Source organism: Myotis daubentonii, chromosome 2 (genome assembly GCF_963259705.1).
Source record: "Myotis daubentonii chromosome 2, mMyoDau2.1, whole genome shotgun sequence".
NCBI lineage: Eukaryota > Metazoa > Chordata > Mammalia > Chiroptera > Vespertilionidae > Myotis > Myotis daubentonii.
This window is the reverse complement of record NC_081841.1, coordinates 47,709,064-47,728,594: the sequence shown is the minus strand read 5'-3', so window position 1 is coordinate 47,728,594 and position 19,531 is coordinate 47,709,064. Positions and strand designations below refer to the sequence as shown.

Here is a 19,531-nt window from a genome sequence, read left to right as displayed (position 1 = left end):
ACAAGTCGGGGAAGCCAGCAGAGATGAAATGGCGATACAGGCTCCTAGCACACCTGAGATCACTAGTGCTGGTTACGTTGTGAGGTTTGAGTGAGGTTAGAGAAAACACCTTTTCTTCTTAGTTTGCTGCCTGGCTCCCAGCCTGTTCACCACCAAAGGCCATTTTTATTATTCCCCCACCTCCCAAGGGCCTCAGGTTTTCAAAGATTTTGAGTAGCCACTTTAAGCTTTTATTTTAATTGAAGTATAATTGATATGTAGTGCAACATCCAGGTCTTAACTATACTGTCTAATGAGCCTTGACTACATCGTTAATGTATTAATTCATTTTCCATTTTTATTACTTGAAGATATATAAAATTGCCAGTTAGAATCTAGGATTATCACATCACATTAATACAATCTAGCCAAAAGCAAGCATACCTGACATTTTAGTTAACCTGTTTAGCCTGTTTGAATTTCCAAAATACAGAAAAGCAGCTCTTAGATCCTTACCATTACCATCTAAGAGCCTGTTGATTCAAAGACCCCACGTGGGTAAGGAGGCTCAGTGAGTTATTGGGAGAGATGGCAGGAAGAACAGGACCCCTGTGGGCCTTAGAACCACTGCCCTGGCTGTCAGGATTGCTTCTCAGGAGTTGGGCACAAAGAGGTGTGATTTTATTGGTTCTTCAGGATAAAAAACATACAAACAGTGGTTCATAATAATTTAAAAACTAAGTGAATGTGACTGGATACTTAGTGATATTAAAGAACTAGGGGCCCGGTGCACGAAATTCGTGCACTGGGTGTGTGTGTGTGGGGAGGGGAGTGTCCCTCAGCCCAGCCTGCCCCCTCTCACATACTGGGAGCCCTCAGGCGTTGACCCCCATCACCCTCCAATCGCAGGATCGGCCCCTTGCCCAGGCCTGATGCTTCGGCCAGAGGCGTAGACCCCCATCACCCTCCAATCGCCTGATCGGCCCCTTGCCCAGGCCTGACGCCTCCACCAGAGGTGTCAGGCTTGGACAGGGGACCCCCATCTTCCCCTGATCACTGGCTCTGGCCCCCGCCCAGGCCTGAGGCCTCTGGCCCAGGAATCATGCCTGGGCAGGGGACCCCCATCTCCCTCTGATCGCTTGCTCCACCCCCCGCCCAAGCCTGACGCCTCTGACCCAGGCTTCAGGCCTGGGCAAGGGGACCATCATATCCCCCCAATCCCCGGCTCAGCCCCCCGCCCAGGCCTGATGCCTCGGCCAGAGGAGTTGACCCTCATCACCCTCCGATCACCAATCACCGGATCGGCCCCTTCATCAGGCCTGAGGCCTCTGGCTGAGGGGTCCGGCCCGGGCAGCGGGGACCCACTGCTGCAGTGGCCCCGCGATCGTGGGCTCCACTTTAGGCCCAGGCAAGGGACCCCTAGCTCCCGGGACTGCCAGCTTCGACCATGTCCAGCTCCCATCGCTGGCTCCACCCCTACTTCCTGCTATCACTGGCCAGGGCGGCAAAGGCACCTGATTCTCCGATCATGGCTGGGGGGCAGGGCAAAGGCGGCCCCAGGGCCGCCTTTGCCCTGCCCCCCAGCTCTTAGCTCCCCCCTGGGTTTCCGATCACTGTCAGTGGCAGGGGGCTTCTTCCTGCTTTCCCTTTCGCCTCCCTGCATTGTGCCTACATATGCAAATTAACTGCCAATCATAGTTGGCAGTTAATTTGCATATAGCCCTGATTAGCCAATGAAAAGGGTATCGTCGTACGCCAATTACCATTTTTCTCTTTTATTAGATAGGATTCTTGTCATTTTTTAGTTTTGATAGTGATATGGCAATATTGTTTGAAAAAATAGTTTTTCCCTTTTAGAAATATGTGCTGAAATTTTACAGAGATAGGATATCTGGAATCTGCTTTAAAATAAGTCTATGTGATAGTGGGGGTAAAATTTCAACCAGACTGGCTTGAATTGATAATAGTTGAAGTTGGTACCTGGGGGTTCATTATTCTATTCTGTTTACATTTACATATGTTTAAAAGTTCCCATAATAAAAAATGTAAAAGGGAAGAAATTATAAAATTATGAATATGAGTCAGGGTTTAGTATAACAGGCATCTTCCTGTGTGTGTTAAACAAAAGGGGTTTAACACAGGGAATTAAGTGCCTGTAAAATTGTTAGAAGAAATGACACAGCAGGTCTAGGCCAGGCCTCTCGGAATAATGACCAGAATACCACCATTCAACTGACCTGCTAAGGAAATGCTACCTGTGCCTCCATCAGGAAGCTGGGAAACCAGGAAACCAGGAAGCTGGTTCCTCCTTGTCTCCACTGCATGTTCCAGGAACACATCACTTGAGCCAATCTGATTATCAGGAACCCATAGACACAATTGTTGGCTCCAGTGCCGTCTGCTTCACCTGATAGAATTGGACCAGCCAAAGGGATGCCTTGCCCCCAGCACCTTGCCCTCTGATTGGTGGAATCTAAATCAGATCTAGAACCCAAGCTGCAAAGGGACATGGGAAATATAGTTTTCAATTCTCCATCCTCTGTAGAACTGGACTACAATGAAGTGGGAGCAAATATTTGAGAGGACCAATCCACTACAAAGTATATTAGCAATTGAAACTGTGTTTCAGCTTATTTATCCCCAAAAGTAATTTTGAACAATGTTTAAGTTACACTACATTCTTTGGTTTGGTTTTCCCTGTAGAATCTTTACATCAGCTCCCGTAAGCCTCCTAGTCCTCAAGAAACATGTACATTATCTTGCTCTCATTACTCTAACTGCGCTCACAAGGCTGTTCTGTGCACATTTGGTCTCTGTGTCTTTGCCTATGCTGTTCCCAGTACTGTACACGAAATGCCTTTCCTATCCCCCAGTCTAAATCCTACCTAGTTTTAGACATTGTGCAGGTCTTAACCCTGTAAAACCTTACCTGATTCCTCAAGGCCCCATTTACTTTCCTTCCTTTCCTGCCTCTCTCCTTCCTCCCACCCCTCCTTCCTTTGTTCCTTCCTGTATGTATGTCTGTCTGTCTCTGAAATCCTTCTGGACTTATTCTTTGTTCTGCCATATAGTTTGGTTCTATCATGCAAATGTTTTATGGTATATTATCACTTTATGTGGGATGGTGTTGCTTGTTTAAATAGGCTGTAAGCCATGTAAAGCCAGACAAGTTTGTATATCCTCTCCTTTGCTACCTAACACCATGAAGAGCAGAGAATAAGTTTATGTATTTTACATTAATTGTATTAATAACATGTGCCAATAAGCATACCAACATAATAATGTAGTGAAGGATCAGAAATGTCTGTGCTGAGTAAATTGTAATTTGTTATCTAATATAAATGTCGAGAGAGTAATTATGGTTGTGTTAACATCAAGATCTTCACGTGATGACCCCATTCAGCTTTTTAATTAGTTTTATAGTCTGATAATTGCTTTGATCTTTCAGTGACACTATAATTTTTTGTTTCTTGAACTCCACCTGTACCCCATGCCTCCGTGCTATTGATTATCTTCTCCTTCACTGAGAAGTCTCAGCTCAGGCCTCAGCTCTGCCTGTCAATCTTCTGTCCACCAAGCAGTGTAACTGTCCAGTAGTAACATGTTGGCCACCAATTTATAGTATAGTCAAGCGGCTAAACAATCATTAGAAGTAATTGTGTAGACCTGTGTTTACTGACATAACTCAGTGTAGGAGACCATATCTTGTTAAGTGAAAAATATGTTTTTAAACTCTATAGTATGATTTCCATTTTTAGAAATGTGTACATATTTTTTCATTTGTATTCATTCTTTTCATTTGACAGGTATTTATTGAGTGCCTACTGTGTACCAGGCGCTATCTCTATGTGCATACAAAAACCCTGGAAGGTCATACTCCAATATATATACACTGATTGTCTCTGCTTGCTGAGATAACAGGTGACTTTTTTCTTTTTACTTGTTTCCTTCTTCATTTGCAAACTTGTTTTTTACAATTTTTATACAAAAACCTGTATTATTTATTAATAAGGAACTGGTATGTTTTTTAAAAGCACTTCTTCAAAATGCTTACAATATAAAGCTACATAAAAATAGGTTTAAAAAAGTTTAAAATCCTAATTATAAATAAAATAGAGAGAGGAGGAGGGAACCTAGAGAGGGAGAAAGAGAAGAAAGAAAAGAGGAAAGACATGAAAATCCAGCAGTGGCTATTTTGGGATGGTGGGATTCTTTTACAATGTCTGTTCTAAAGACTCTACAGTGAACCTGTATTAGTTTTAGGATCAGAAAAAATATTTTTTTCTTTTTCAAGACCCAATGCAAATGTGACATTTCTGTGATGCTGCCTCAGACCCCTGAATCTGACTTTTTCCAAACTTTCACATCCCTTCCTCACCTGGCACTCAATAAATATGAACAGTGAGTGGATTGTATTTTCTGCATGCGGCTTCAACTTTAGTGACAGGTGTCACTAACTTTGTTAACTTTTCCCATTTTTCAGTCTTCATTTTCAAGAATAATTAGATTTCAGATATGTTATTTCACAACAATACATATTTATTCTTAAAAAAAAAAAAGATTAGGGCACACACTATACATGGACAGAGGAAAGACCATGTGAGGACATAGTAACGATGCAGCTATCTGCAAGCCAAAGAGACGGGCCTCAGAAGGAGGTGTGGACTTGATCTTGGACTGCTAGCTTCCAGACTACGAGGAAAAAGAAAATTCTCTTTAAGCCAAAGCGGGGGAAAAGTATTCTATATGATTAACTTAATATTGGTATTTGCCCAATACTGACATATTTTTAGTGGCCAGGATTTTCTGTATTCTTCTTATTCTTTCCTCTTTTTGTCCATTTTTAAATGACTGCTTTTATGTGTGTACACACACACACACACACACACACACACACACACACACTAGAGGGCCAGTGCATGAAATTCGTACACTCAGGGTGGGGGGTCGTGTCCTTGAACCCAGCCTGCACCCTCTCGCATTCCAGGAGCCCTCGGGGATGTCCAACTGACGGCTTAGGTGGGGAGTGGGCCTAAGCCGGCATTTGGACATCCTTAGTGCTACTGTGGAGGCGGTAGAGGCTCCCGCCACTGCCACTGCACTCACCAGCCTTGAACTCAGCTTCTGGCTGAGCAGTGCTCCCCCTGTGGAAGCGCACTGACCACCAGGGTGCAGCTCCTGCGTTGAGTGTCTGCCCCCTAGTGGTCAGTGCGCATCATAGAGATCAGTCGATTTGCACATTAGCCTTTCATTATATAGGATATATATGTATATATGTGTATGTGTGTGTGTTATTTGTATAAACACATGCACACACACATATATTGATATGAAAGTTTAAGTTCAAACAGTAGACTCCTGATTTGTGGTTAGTCAACCTTTCCTCTCCTTAGAAAGCTTTTGTCTAGTGCCCTGCTTCCTATCAGTTTATGGAGAGCCAAGGGCTCCTTAATCCAGACTGGAAACTCCATCCACTGAATCAACTTCCTACCAGCCCTGTAGCATCACTTCAGTAGCCTCTGAGGGAGCCATACAGGAGACGGCCAGTGCATTTGTGCAGCTTTCATCAAGGGGGCCGAAGGGGTAAGGCGGTGTTCAGTTGTCTTAATGCAGTTCATCTTTTGCAAAGTAAAGATGGGGGTAAACCTGGCTACTGTGTGAAAGCACTAAAAGCAATTAGAAGTGGCCCCTCTCTCGTACTACCACCCTGGCTGGAAGAGGCAGCCCCGAGCTGCCACGTGGGGCTTAGACCAGGAGTTCACGGAACTCACATCTCCCTGCCCCGGCTTCCTGCTCTCCAGGAGAGACCCTGCCTGCAGGAAGGTGAAGCTCCTGGAACTCGAGGTATTAGAAAGTATGTAGGTTGTGGAAGTTGTAAAGGATCCCGGGACCGGGGAGGTTTCATTCTAGATGGGAGACTGTGTGAATAAAAAGGAGTAATGTGTGGCCTGGCTGTGTGAGAAGGAGGAGAAGAAGAAAATCCTGGATGGATATCATTCTAGGGTACTTTCTGTGGGTCCGGAACATATTATCAATTAGCCAAATGCTTCTTGAGATATGCAGGATGTGAGATGGGCACATTGGTGTTTTGACACTGAACTGCAATCATCTTATGGAATTCGGGATCAGAAAAAACATAAAAAGGTCATCCAATTACCATTGGAGATAAAAAAAATTTCATTGACATCCTGCTTCATTCCATGGTCCCCATCACCTCACTGAGATTCTCCCGGTGAGGCTCCTGCACATACGGAAGCCTTACTTTTGAAACTGCATTCGCCACACTTGCCACCAATTTATTTTTATTTATTTATTTATTTAATTCTCACCTGAGGATATTTTTTCAATTGATTTTCAGAGTGGAAGGGAGGGAAAGCAGGGGGCAGAAAGAGAGAAACATTAATGTGAGAGAGACACATCGATCGTTTGCCTCCCACACCCACCCCGCCAGCAACCAAGATACTTGCCCTTGACTGGGAACCGAACTGGCGACCTTTTGATGTGTGGGCCTACACTGTAACCACTGAGCAAAACCAAGCAGGGCACCACCTGCTTTTTGATTTGTGATGCTATGTGTCTGAAACTTGGTCCCCTCCTTGTATACTCTTGGTGACCCCTCAGAAATTTAAATCCCAGTCGTCCACATGGGGGAAAATGTGAGCTCTGCAAATCTTTGGTTTCTGAGGAGGAAATGTCGTTTCAGATGGATTAACCTAAATCCCCTGAGTATGAATTTTTAAATCTCTAATTCCCTGACATGGAGTGATTTCATTGCAGAGATTGAATTAATCTCTTGCAGTTGATGGATAAACTGCTAAATTTCAAAACACAGATTTGTCCTTTGCTATTTGACCTCTGGGTTGGGTGGTTGATCCCTCCTGATGCCATTTATTGCATTTTTATTCAACTGGGAATGCTAAATCAGAGGTGCATTTGTGGCTCTGTGGTCTGTAACCAGCTATATGTGTGTCCTACGAGCTGACACATTCAAGTAACCAACTTGCTTTCATTTTAAACATACTGTTTTATAAAACGGTATCTATATTGCCTGCAGCTGACATGGTATTCCTATAAATGTGAGCATAAAGATTGTGGGACATAACTCATTTTATAGTTAAAGATGGAGGGAGATTTATGAAAGGCATAAAATATAGAGCCTTTATAACTTGATATACAAAGATCGCTTTGAGTAGCAAAATGTAAAAGTTGCATTATCAGTACATTAACTGTTTGTTTACTTAAACTGTCTTAATCAGTTGGTTATATTCATATGTTTAACTATATTTCACTGTGTTATATTTTAGGGGTGTCAAGCTTATATTTTTGCTGCTATCCACTTGTAAATACACTCAGAACAGGAGAATTTGGACGAAGTTTTTGACTACAGGTACTTTATAAACATGATGCATTTCAAAAGTGGACTCGAATTAACCGAGTTGCAAAACATGACAGTGCCCGAAGATGACAACATCAGCAATGATTCCAATGACTTCACTGAAGTGGAAAATGGTCAAATAAATAGGTGAGAATTTTCCTAACACTTTCTATCCAGTAAAAGAGATGTCTCTAAAATATTCTGATTTTCAGTTATTCTCTTGAATTATTCATTACTAAAGTTATGCTCCATTTGAAGATGTAATTTGAATTTCTTATTTGACATCTGTTGGGCATAGTCTGCAGTAGCAGATGAAGCAAATAGGAAAGCAATTTATTCATCCTTTCCAATCTTTCAATTGAGTCTAATAAAAGTGTATAATACATTGGCCCCCAACCAGCCCTAACTTTTCAGAAGCTCTGTGCTTAGAATTAGACAGACTATTGGCCTTTCACTGCAACCCACATCTGACTGTGTCCTATAGTCATCTGACCTCGCCCACATTTTTAACCAAGAAATGGTCAAAGCCCCATTTGCCACTGTTCCCGTGTTAAAACTACAAATGCACTATTACAAGCATCATTTGCAACATGGATTTTAAATAATAAAAACTATAGTTGAGCCCAGATGGCTCTATGAGAAACTGTAGTAGAGAAATAGTACATGTAGCAGAAGGAAAAGAAAAGATGCCATGAGTGAGGGGAGATAGAGATGCAGGTGGGAAGAGTGCTGGCCTAGAAGCTTTTGACCTCAGCATGTCTGTCCAACTCTTGGGTTCTGAGTTTCTTAATTTCCAAGAGTAGAGCCAAATGTCTTTATGTTTTTAATGATGTGGGCACTCTCTGACCTCCTGAGTTTTAGTCCGGCCGAATGGATCCTGTAGCAGGAAGGTCTCCAGCGTGGGAGCTAGTGGTGTGGCTTGTTTGAAGCATGATGCCTCTAAAAAGGCTACGAGAAGTGAGGGGAGTTCATGGGTCTCCTTATTAGAACAGCAACGATGCTACACTTTTTTTCTTGGGGTGGAGGGGTTGTCAGAAGGAAATTGGGGTAGAGGGAGATGACAGCATACATCACCTAGCCAGGCATCATATTGGGAATAATGTCCAGTAGTTTGTTCTATATTCGGATGTAGTGTGTACATAAATAAGTGGAAGTCCAGTAGAGGTAGCTGCTATTATTCTCACATACATACTCAGGAGTTTCAGCCCTGCCTCTTCTTCTTTTTCTCTTCCTTAAATGTTCTTAGTGGTTAGGTCTCCATCCAGACACTTGCTCGTTAGAATCCCAAGTATCATTTACTGTATTGTGATATTTCTGATTGTTGGACTCAAGTTTACTTCTTTTACCTTTTCTAAGTCAAATTATTAATAATAATGAACATTTCTTTTTCTTTTCTTTTAAATATATTTTTATTGATTTCAGAGAGGAAGGGAGAGGGAGAGAGAGATAGAAACATCAATGATGAGAGAGAATCATTGATCGGCTGCCTCCTGCACGCCCCCTACTGGGGATCAAGCCCACAACCCGGGCATGTGCCCTTGACCGGAATCCAACCTGGGACCCTTTGGTCCTCAGGCCGATGCTCTATCCACTGAGCCAAACCAGCCAGGGCATAATGAATATTTCTTGACTGCCAGCTCTGTTTACATGTATTGCCATTTATCCTTATAAAAGCATCATGCAAAGCATTATTTTGCAAATAAGGAAATTTTTAAATTTTTGTGTACAAGTAAGAAAACTGAAGCCCAGAGAAATAAAATAACTTGCTTAAGGGCATACACAGGTTCATCTGAAATCCTAGTCTTTTTACTCTCTCTGCCTGCCTCTGCTTATAATGCTCAGGCATTAGCTTGTTCAGTTAAACTCTAATTTATGCTCTGTACTCCTGGACTGTTCTGCAGTCACTGCTGACCTCCTCTTAATGGTACATGGGATCCCAACCATTTCACAAGTAGGACACTTTGGTTTTATAACACAGCTTCAATTCCAAAGCAAGGCAAATCTTGAAGACCTTAAAATGGGAATCATTCTAATACTCAGTTTAGAGTCTGGACTTGATCTTAAAGAGTTTTATTTACTAACAATATTCAGTTTTTGAGTGATGACCATTCTCACCCCTGACTTGGGCACCTTGCCCAGTGAACTCACATCTTCTGAGACTGGGACGAAGGCAGTGAGCTGGTACAGCAGGTTTGCTGTTGGTGTTGACCACTTGTTTTGCAGAATTTGGTTCCTTTACTGCACATGCGGTGTGATACGTTTATTTCTTCATTTATCTTATCTCCCCTCTTTCACTGACACAGTTCATGAGCCTTTCTTTAGTTTCGCTTTAGGACAAATAAAATTAAAAACAACATATGCCAAGAAGCCAAAAAGATAAATAAAAATCAGGATCTCCACCATGATTGCTGCAAAAGCTATACCTAAATACCTCTCATTTTTGTTTTTTTAATATATGTTTATTGATTTCAGAGAGGAGGGGAGAGTGCGAGGGAGAGGAAGACAGAAACATCAATGATGAGGGAGAATCATTGATTGCCTCCTGCACGCCCCACACTGGGGATTGAGCCCGAAACCCGGGCATGTGTCCTGACTGGGAATCGAACCATGACCTTCTAGTTCATAGGTTGATGCTCAATTTCTGAGCACACCAGCTGGGCAATACCTTTCATTCTTCTTATAGCTTTTTCATATTGATGGGAGGAAGGTAGGCTCAATTATATGCATCTAAGGGAACGAGCCCCCGAAACCGGGAACTTCTATGTAACAGTTCCTCTTTTTTAGGAAACTAGAGAAAATGTTGAAAACAAATATTGATCTTTGATCACCTGGCATCTAGCTTACAGCTTTGCCTGGAAACTCCCCTATTCTTAGAATAATGTTTTAAAGTTTAGGCAAAAATAGAGTAGAGTCATTTGGGCATTAGAACAACTGCCCCTATTCCAGTTCAGTTGTTTTATTTCATAATTTTTGGGTTATAGTCCTAGAAATCAATACCTAAAACAGCAAAACCTTTCAAAATGCCCACTAGACCAGTTCTGCTAACATGTTAATGTGCATAGGAAATATCTGGAAACCTTGCTAAAATGCAGATTCTGATTCAGTAGATCAGGGAGGGGCCTGAGGTTCTAATTTCTAGCAAGCTTCCAGGTAATAAATACCCTTACTGCTGGTCCCTGGACCACACTTTGAGTAGCAAGCTCTAGACCAGCCGTGGGCAAACTACAGCCCATGGGCCGGATCTGGCCCGTTTGAAATGAATAAAACTATTGAGAAAAAAGACCATACCCTTTTATGTAATGATGTTTACTTTGAATTTATATTAGTTCACACAAACACTCCATCCATGCTTTTGTTCTGGCCCTCCGGTCCAGTTTAAGAACCCATTGTGGCCCTCGAGTCAAAAAGTTTGCCCGCCCCTGCTCTAGACTCTTCCCCTAGAAGTGAGCTTCCTGCCAGGAGGAATCATCTCAATCACCTCTATGTCTCTTGCACCTTGAAACGATAGATAAAAGTGCCTCATATAGAGTGGAAATTACAAAATACTTGTTAAATGAGAGAGAAAAACAGAGACAGACACAGAAGAGAGAGCCAGTAGTTAAGTGGTTTGAATTTGGACTTGTATTGAATCCTGGCTCTATCGATAGGTCTTGTCCTTTGAGTGTCAGGTCCATCCCTGTATGAACCGGGATAGTAAAAATACCTTACTTCCTGGGCGTGTCGGGGAATAGTAAATGTATTCCTGCTTGTAGGTTAAGAACTCAGGCTCTGCCATCAGCCAGTTTAGGTTCAAATCCTGGCTCAATGGTTTTGTTATTAGTAATGTTACTTTGGTCAAGTTACTTAAGTTATCTAAAATGGAGCTAATAATAGTACTGACCAATACAATTATTGTGAAAATAGATGAGAAGACCCATGTAAGGTTCTTGGCAAGTGTCTGGCAACAGTAAGCCTTTTAGTGTGAGATGTGTCTTTATCAATAAAAGTGCATCCTCTTTCTTTGGCAAGCACTTCTTTCTTGTCTACATCAAGGAATAATAATATTGTTTTAGGTTCTGGATGATTGCTGACTGTTGCTTCTTTAAAGCTGTTAGAATATTAATAGATTATCCTAACTGTATCTAAGCAAATATTCACATATTTTCATATTTATTTACTATTCTCATCTCTCTGCATGGTTATTGTTGTTGTGACCCAGGCAGCATCTAACAAAGTTTGAGAGTCCCTTGTTAAAATTGTTCTTAAAAGGATTTGGGGCAATTCTTGTCACTACCCCCTACATCAGCCTTTTTTTTTTTTTGTCGTCCCTGTATATCCTTCAGAGTTCATGTACTAAATTTATATCATTTGGGAGAATCCTTGAAAAGTTAAAGAATATTCCATCTCTTCTTCTGATGATCAGTTCTTATGTCAGAAAATTCTTTCCTTGCTTTAACAACTCCTGTTACAACCTAGATTTCTCCTATTTTCAGTAGAGTTTATTCAACCAGAAAGGCTTTGCTTACCTCTCAGTCTTCTCTTTAAATGCCTGCTGTTTCTTTAAATCTTACATGTCCTCCAGCCTCTTTGTTACTTGCTTCTTTCCTCCTGTTCTCTTTTCCTTTTTTATAGAATGTTAGAATTTCAGGGAAAGAACTGGGAAAGGTCATCTAAGTACAACCATTGATCTCTTCTGTGTTATGAAACCTCAAATAGAACACTATAATCTAGTAAGAATCTGATTGGTAGAGATTAAACTAGGAAGAATATCTTCCTATTGCACAGCCCATCCTGTTCGATTGTTGTTGATGTTGATTTATTTTTGGTTTTAAATAACTGCTCTATATTGCTCAGCCTCCCTTCACACCTACTCCTTTTGAAGGCTTTGTCTACTGAAGGTCACCATGACAGCCACTGTAAGTTTTTGTTTGGTTTTGTTCTCAGAACAATTGGCTACCTAATAGTTGATTGAATTCTTCTTTATGGGTACAGACCAACCCAGTGAAAACTCTCTTTTTATAATACTTTTATCATCCTGAGACCACGTGTCAAAGGCACCTTCTCCCATAGCCCATTTTTAAGTAAATAAAGAGAAGTTTAACTCAGTTTCTTTGCCAGAAGTCGTGGTTTTTATCACACAATTGCGTGTTTTTAAATGGTAAGATAGCAGAAACTTGTGATAAGCCGCTTGACCTACTTATATTGAACGGACTTTTCCATTACTAAAAAGGTTGGTTTTATTTTGTTTAAAAAAAGTTTTCAGAAATACAAAGCAGAGATTTAAAGACTGAAGAGAAGAAAAAGTGGAGATACCATAAAGAGAATAAAGAGGATTTCTTTATTCATTCTTACTATTTCATTCTTACTGAGCCTGACTCCCCTGCAGCCTGAGCTACCCCCTACTTCCTAAACTGAAGATGCATATTCGGTTTACGAAAGGTTCCTCTGAGTTGCTAATGCATGGGCAGGTACATTTAAGAAGGAGCTGAGGGGCTGAGAGCACTGTACAGCAGCTCTGGATGTGAGATGAGTTCAGTAGCACAGTATGTGCCACAGAAAAAGTAGTAAGTAGGTCAGAGTCAGGAAATTCAGCTCAAACCAGAGTATCGGAAAGCTCATGAGTGAAGCTTCGAACTGGCAGGAAGGTGCTGGCTGAGAAGAGGACACAGGGTCTCTCCCCAGTGGAGGTGGATTCCCACTGCTGCCGTGTTTTTCCATCTCTCCGAATGCTATGATCCTGTCTCAGTCCTCACCCCCTCTTGGGAAGACCATTTTGAGTAGTGGGAGCTGAGAGTAGGACATTGAGGCAAAGTCAAATTCAGCAGCATCAGGAATTGCAGGATGAGGGATTTACACTTGAAAGTGTCTCAGTGGCCCTAACCGGTTTGGCTCAGTGGATAGAGCGTCAGCCTGCGGACTGAAAGGTCCCAGGTTCGATTCCGGTCAAGGGCATGTACCTTGGTTGCAGGCACATCCCCAGTAGGAGGTGTGCAGAAGGCAGCTGATCGATGTTTCTCTCTCATCAATGTTTCTAACTCTATCCCTCTCCCTTCCTTTCTGTGAAAAATCAGTAAAAATATATTAAAAAAAAGGAAGTGTCTCAGTGGGGGAGCCAGTGAAGACTTTTGGGAAAACCTATTAGGTCTTGCTGCCGAAAGTGCACCAGAAGAGGCAGAATCAGGGAGGCTCTTGAGATACAATATATTTTAATGTGATTTTTGGTAGTTACTCATTTCATTTCAGCAGCCCTGTGAGTCAGTTTCATCATCCCCATCCTGCAGAAGTTCTGCAGGGAAGAGCCGGCAATCATGTAGGGGCCTTATTCTTCCTCCCCCTTTTCTTTTCTTTATCTTTTTTTTTCTCTCCCTTTCTATTTTATTCCAACTCCATGCACTATGCTACTTTATAAAGACCCATGTCTAAACACGCCACCATTACTCAGTTTGATTCTTTCCTCTTCCTCCCCTTTCACAGTGTTTGACCCTACAGAATGCCTTTAGTGTTACAATGATGACACCTCTTTCTTCCCGGCCCACCAGTCTTCTGCCACCAATTCTGGGGCATGGGGCCAGGCCAGGGGCCTTAAATCTGCTACAGGCGGTTTGCTATGTTTTGTTCAGTTTGCTTGAAAATGTTTAGGCTCTTCCATTAATTTTAAAATAATGGAAATTCTCTTCGGAAAAGAAGTCCCTCCACAAGAAAGGCAAATGGGGGAGCTTCTGGATAAATATTAGATTGACTTGAGTTGATTATTAAAATTAGCCTGATTAAATACAGTCTTTTATTTAATGGCTTTTTTTTTTAATATATAAATCCTCACCCAAGTATATTTTTTCCATTGATTTCAAGAGAGAGTGGAAGGGAGGGAGGAGAGGGAGAGTGAGAAATATCGATTAGTTGCCTCCTGTATGCGCCCCCACCGGGTGTGAGGCACATGCCCTTGACTGGGAATCGAACCCACAACCCTTCGGCCCGAGGGCTGACGTTCTAATGACTGAGCAAAACCGGCCAGGGCCCAAGTGTATTTTTATTTTGGAAACCTATTTCATTTTGGTAAGTGCAGCACCTGCATTTCCTTGGGCTGCCTGTGTGAAAAGGAAGGCTGCTTTTCCTTGCCTCTCTCTAGCCAGGCCTGTGGCCCTCAATTCTGTGGGAAGCTCAAAAATGTTAAGGGCAAGAAAAGGGCCAAACACTCTATAACTGTCAGATTGGTCTCCAAAATATTGTCCTTCTCCTGTGATCCTACTTATCAGGCCTCCGGCCTTAAGTGTCTTCTGGCTAATCCCTTCCAATAATGGTTTCCCTTCTCTGGATGCCTTATCTCATCTCAGTTTTGTGCAGCCTGGCATTCCCATTCTGGTGTGAGCCAGTGTGGTCTCTCCTGTTCAGAGACCAAGATTTTCTTCATCTTCCTTTTGGTCTCTCGCAGTAACTGGCCAGGTCCTAGGCAAAGGCAGATGCTGAAGGGAGTAAACCACAGATCGTGCTGCTTCTACCAGGTGATGATCTCAGGAAGTTGGTATACTGCCTGTTTTTGGCTTATTTTGGCAAAATAATGCAAACTTGGAGAGGTGATGCCAGGGAGAAGCCAGACCCCCGTGGATTAAAGATGAAAAAGATAGTTAAATAAAGCCAATATTGATGATGGTTTCATTGAAAATGGTTTCTAATGAAACAGTATTATTCAAAAAAGCATGTGAAAATATAATGTACAGTTTAAAGATAAATGCTGCTTTAAAATAGTTCAGCTCTTTTTTTTTAATATATCTTATTGATTTTTTACAGAGAGGAAGGTAGAGGGATAGAGGGTTAGAAACATTGATGAGAGAGAAACATTGATCAGCTGCCTCCTGCACACCTCCCACTGGGGATGTGCCCGAAACTAAGGTACATGCCCTTGACTAGAATCGAACCTGGGACCTTTCAGTCCGCAGGCCGATGCTCTATCCACTGAGCCAAACCGGTTAGGGCATAACATGGTTCAGCTCAAGTGGCTTTACATTCATTAGTGAAACACTTATTGTGCTTAGTACATACTAAGACCAAATAATTAACTTTCTGGAAGAGGAAACAGCATACCTAACATGTTTTACTAATACAAGCAGCCAACAAATGGACTTTGACAATACCACTTATTTTTTTAATGGTGATTAAAAAAAAATATTTTTATTGATTTCAAAGAGGAAGGGAGAGGGAGAGATAGAAACATCAATGATGAAAGAGGATCATTGATCGGCTGCCTCCTGCACACCCCACACTGGGGATTGAGCCCACAACCCAGGCATGTGCCCTTGACTGGGAATTGAACCTGGGACCTTTCAGTCCACAGGCCAATGCTCTATCCACTGAGCCAAGCCAGCTAGTGCTTAATGGTGAATTTTTAAAAAATTAAAGATTTAGGCCATAAAGTTCTGATGTTAATGCTGAATATGGTTCTGAGAGCATTCTGAATTCCTTCTTCTATGTATTTGCAGACAGTTTACTCCACTTAGCCTGCCTGAATCTTTCTCATCCCAGCTCGTCCCACGCCTCCCGTCCCTCCCCCCCCCCCCACCCCCGCTGTTGCTCCTACTCTGTGCCTGGAGCTGTAGAGATGATTTCATTCTCCCAAGAGCGCCATGAGATAATGTAATAGTGTTACTCTCATTTCACAGAGGAAACTGAGGTAGCCTAGGGCCTTGTAGCTAGTGAGGATTCAAACTCACCTTCTAAATCCCTCCCTTTCTAAAGCCCTAGTTCTGCCCCTAACCATGGACTAATGCCCTGCCCCCACCACCATAGTTTCCTCTGCTGAACTCCTATAGCTCCGTGTCTGCATCTCGTATTACATACCCTCATGTCTCTCTCATCACCTTGTCTGATGTCTTGCATATGGCAGGTGCTGAAGCAATATTTGATGGAGAAAGAGTTGTTTCCTTTTTTTCAGGGGAGAGGGAATTCCTATTTAATAACTTTGTACTCCAGGAATGGGAGCTCAGAAGGAATCCTGCCTCTGCTATTCTTTTACATGACAGCGTTAGAGTATTTTTGACATTATCTGATTTGTAGTTAGAGAAAAATCTACGTAAAAGTTAACTTACATTGCATACAGTGTTTTAATGTGCTCGTATTGAAATGATTTGAATTAGATTGATAACTTTTCATGTGTAATATGTTTTGGTAAGTAATCAATCACTTAGGTGTAATGTTAAGCTTCAAATCACTACCATGAGGTTAAATGTATTATACGTGTCTTTACAGCAAGTTTATTTCTGATCGCGAAAGTAGAAGAAGTCTCACAAACAGCCACTTGGAAAAAAAGAAATGTGACGAATACGTAAGTGTCATTATAATAAGTATGCTTATTTTTTAATCACATAATTTGGGACAGATCTTTTTTTTTTTTAATGAGTTCGCGTGTCACCTCTGACATGCGTGTCATAGGTTCGCCATCACTGTACTATCATATATAACAGTGGACAGATCTTTTTAATTCATGCAGCATAGTACCAAAGGCATAGCTATCTGTATTCACCAGGATGTTCCTCGGATTCTATGTATTTTCTCTGGAAACCCATTAAAAATCAACCACTAAGGAAGGTTTTCTTTTTTCTTTTTTTTGAAAGATTGTAATATATTGTCTGTAAAACATTCAGCAGTACTAAAGCCCTCCCTGGGCCCTCCTGCCCTCTCACGGGTCCACAACTGGTGGAACAGTCCAGAAATCCTTGAGCTCTGGAAAGGTCCCTGGTCTGTCCTTGGCGAACACAGGTGGCTATTTTGGAAGAACCTGCTCACGTATGGTTCTTGACGTCTGGGGAATCCTTTCCGGGAAGAGCACTTCCAACTCAATAATGAGGTCCCCGCATTTCTCGGGTGTTTTGGGGAGAGGGAGGCCTCCAGGAACTTTTCGCCGCATGCCAGGCCTGATGACATCTTTGAACACGATGGGTATGGTCCTGCCGCCCAGAGTGGGGACGTTCACAGAACAGCCACACAGAGCTCCCGAAGGGTGACCCTGGCTGGGTCAATGACAGCAGAGCCATCTCTCTTAAAGATATTGTGTGGCTTGTCCTTTAAAACCAAGACGATGTCAGCTGGAATGTTGGTAGAGGCCTGGTCTCCCTCCTTGGGGAAGGTGATTTTTTTGGTCCCTTCTTTCCACCCCCGTTTCACTTCAATGGTCAAGATTTTGTCTTCGTGGCGAATGCTGTTCCCATCGGGGTTCAGCCTTTTAGGGGAGATCTTCATCTTCTTGGTACAGCCGCTGTAGGTCTCTTCACGGGAGACCCTAGGGTCATGGGTGACAGGGGGGTCTTGCTTCTTTCGGGTGGGCTCTTGGGCAGGGCGGGAGCGGACCAAGCTCACGTTGGTGAAGCCACCCATGCCCATGGGGAAGCCAGAGGACGGGCCCTCAATGCCCACGCCTTCTTCCCCGTTCCGCTGTCCAAAAAAGGTGGCAAAGGGATTTCGGACACCGAAGAACTCAGCAAACGGCCTGAGGGTCCCCATGGAATGTGTAGCTAAAGGAGGTGCAGTTAGCACCGCGCCGCTTCCACCCCTGGGGCCACTGCCCTGAGGCCTCCCCTCCGCAGCGGGTAGGTCGATCTCGCGCTTGCGCTGGTCGCTGAGCTGGTCGCTGAGCTGGTCGCTGAGCTGGTCGCTGAGCTGGTCGGAGCCCTGGGCGACCTCCTTGAACTTCTCCTCGTCTGTCCGTCCGTCCGGTGGCAGCGCAGCGCCTGGCGGCGGCCGGCCCGCTGACCTCCTGTCCCACCCGCCGCGGGCCGGGCCCAGCGTCTGGTAATAGGTCTTTTCCCATGGCCCCCGCCTGCGACCTGCTGCCCCGCTGTCGGTGTCCCCCCAAGAAGGTTTTCTTGAATTTAATTTGTGTTGGTTTCTAATAGTGCTTTAAAGGCTTTGGTGTGATGAGCAGGTTTGGGGACTGTCCTGCTTAGTGTGAATGTTTGTCTCTTTGTTCAGATTCCAGGAACCACCTCGTTAGGCATGTCTGTGTTTAACCTGAGCAACGCCATTATGGGCAGTGGGATTTTGGGACTCGCCTTCGCCCTGGCAAACACCGGGATCCTACTTTTTCTGTGAGTGTTGACATTTTCAGTTTTAAACTGTGTTTTCTGTATGTTTCTGTTCAAGCACAGAATAAATAGGAAATATTTTAAAGTCGTTTTTATTTCTTTTTATGTTTTTACTAACTTTGCTAAGTTACCAGTACATGCTTTTGTATTTTTATTTGAATGATTTTCCAGGCTGCACCCAATGTTTATAAGAAAGTGAAAGGAGAAAATCTTATTAATTACAAATACCAAAATAGGCATTTATAAAAAGGATTAAAAGCATTTTTTGTATTTTTGAACTTTTTGCCTGTCACTTTAAATCTGTTAAATGGTCAAAATGTTAAGAGGTGTTTAATCCAACTGGTCACCACTGTAGTATTTGGATTGCTTTGGAACATTTACTGTATCCAAAAGTAATTAGACATTGTTTGAATAAATATTCAAGAAGCATAGAAGTTTATAGTGTTTTAAAGAAGAGAAATTAGCATGTACTTTTCTTCTGCAGTTCAGTGAAAAGTAAATGGGCAATTTTCTTTTAGAATAAGTTCATCTCAAGCTGATAAGTGGAACTTTGTGCCAATGCACAGAGGGCTTATTTTCAGTTGGAAGATGAAGACATACCATAGAATTTCTACCAGGAAAATTCTCACCCTCTCAAACCTCAAAGGAGTCTCAGTGGTGCTTTGCCTGATAAGACAGGGAAGAAATTTTCTTCTCCCAGGATCTTGCCTTTTCTCCCCTGACTACTCACGCTCTTCATTGGCCTTGCTCAGTAGTCTTCATTGCCAGATCATTCTGATGAGAGCATCCTTACTTTGGTAGCAATGACCAAAAAGACTACTATTTCTAAAAATGGTGGGTATTCCTTTAGAAAGATTTAGAAAACTGTGATGGATATGCACTGCTTCCCATCCTTTTACTCATGGATCAGCAATGTCCATCCATGCTGCCTCATATTGGCCCAGAACATTAGGGATTAATATTCTCACTTTTGTGTGTAAAATCACCTGAGGTGTCCTTCCTGGGCAATGAATTCAATACTTTTTCTTCCTTAATGTCAACCTAACTAGTAGCTTCCTCTCTTTTTTGCCCTGAATAGCTAGCTCCATGTGGCCTTTCTGCTTATGTATATTTGAGTGCAGTGCCT

The 19,531-nt window shown here is 42.6% G+C and overlaps 1 protein-coding gene and 1 pseudogene across 4 annotated transcripts in view; one reads left to right on the top strand and one right to left on the bottom strand.

Moving 5' to 3' along the window:
* The window catches only part of SLC38A1 (solute carrier family 38 member 1), a 73,353-nt gene that overhangs the window by 15,138 nt on the left and 38,684 nt on the right, over window positions 1-19,531 (top strand). For 3 of the 4 annotated variants that reach the window (XM_059682653.1, XM_059682652.1, XM_059682651.1), the window contains 4 exons: window positions 3,786-3,900; window positions 7,284-7,501; window positions 16,574-16,649; window positions 18,293-18,408. In XM_059682653.1, the coding sequence (XP_059538636.1) occupies window positions 7,380-7,501; window positions 16,574-16,649; window positions 18,293-18,408 (314 nt within the window). In that variant the 5' untranslated portion in view covers window positions 3,786-3,900; window positions 7,284-7,379. The remainder of the gene's footprint in view (window positions 1-3,785; window positions 3,901-7,283; window positions 7,502-16,573; window positions 16,650-18,292; window positions 18,409-19,531) is intronic. The other variant, XM_059682654.1, reaches the window with a different exon arrangement.
* Window positions 16,914-18,131, bottom strand: LOC132225690 (dnaJ homolog subfamily B member 1-like; annotated as a pseudogene).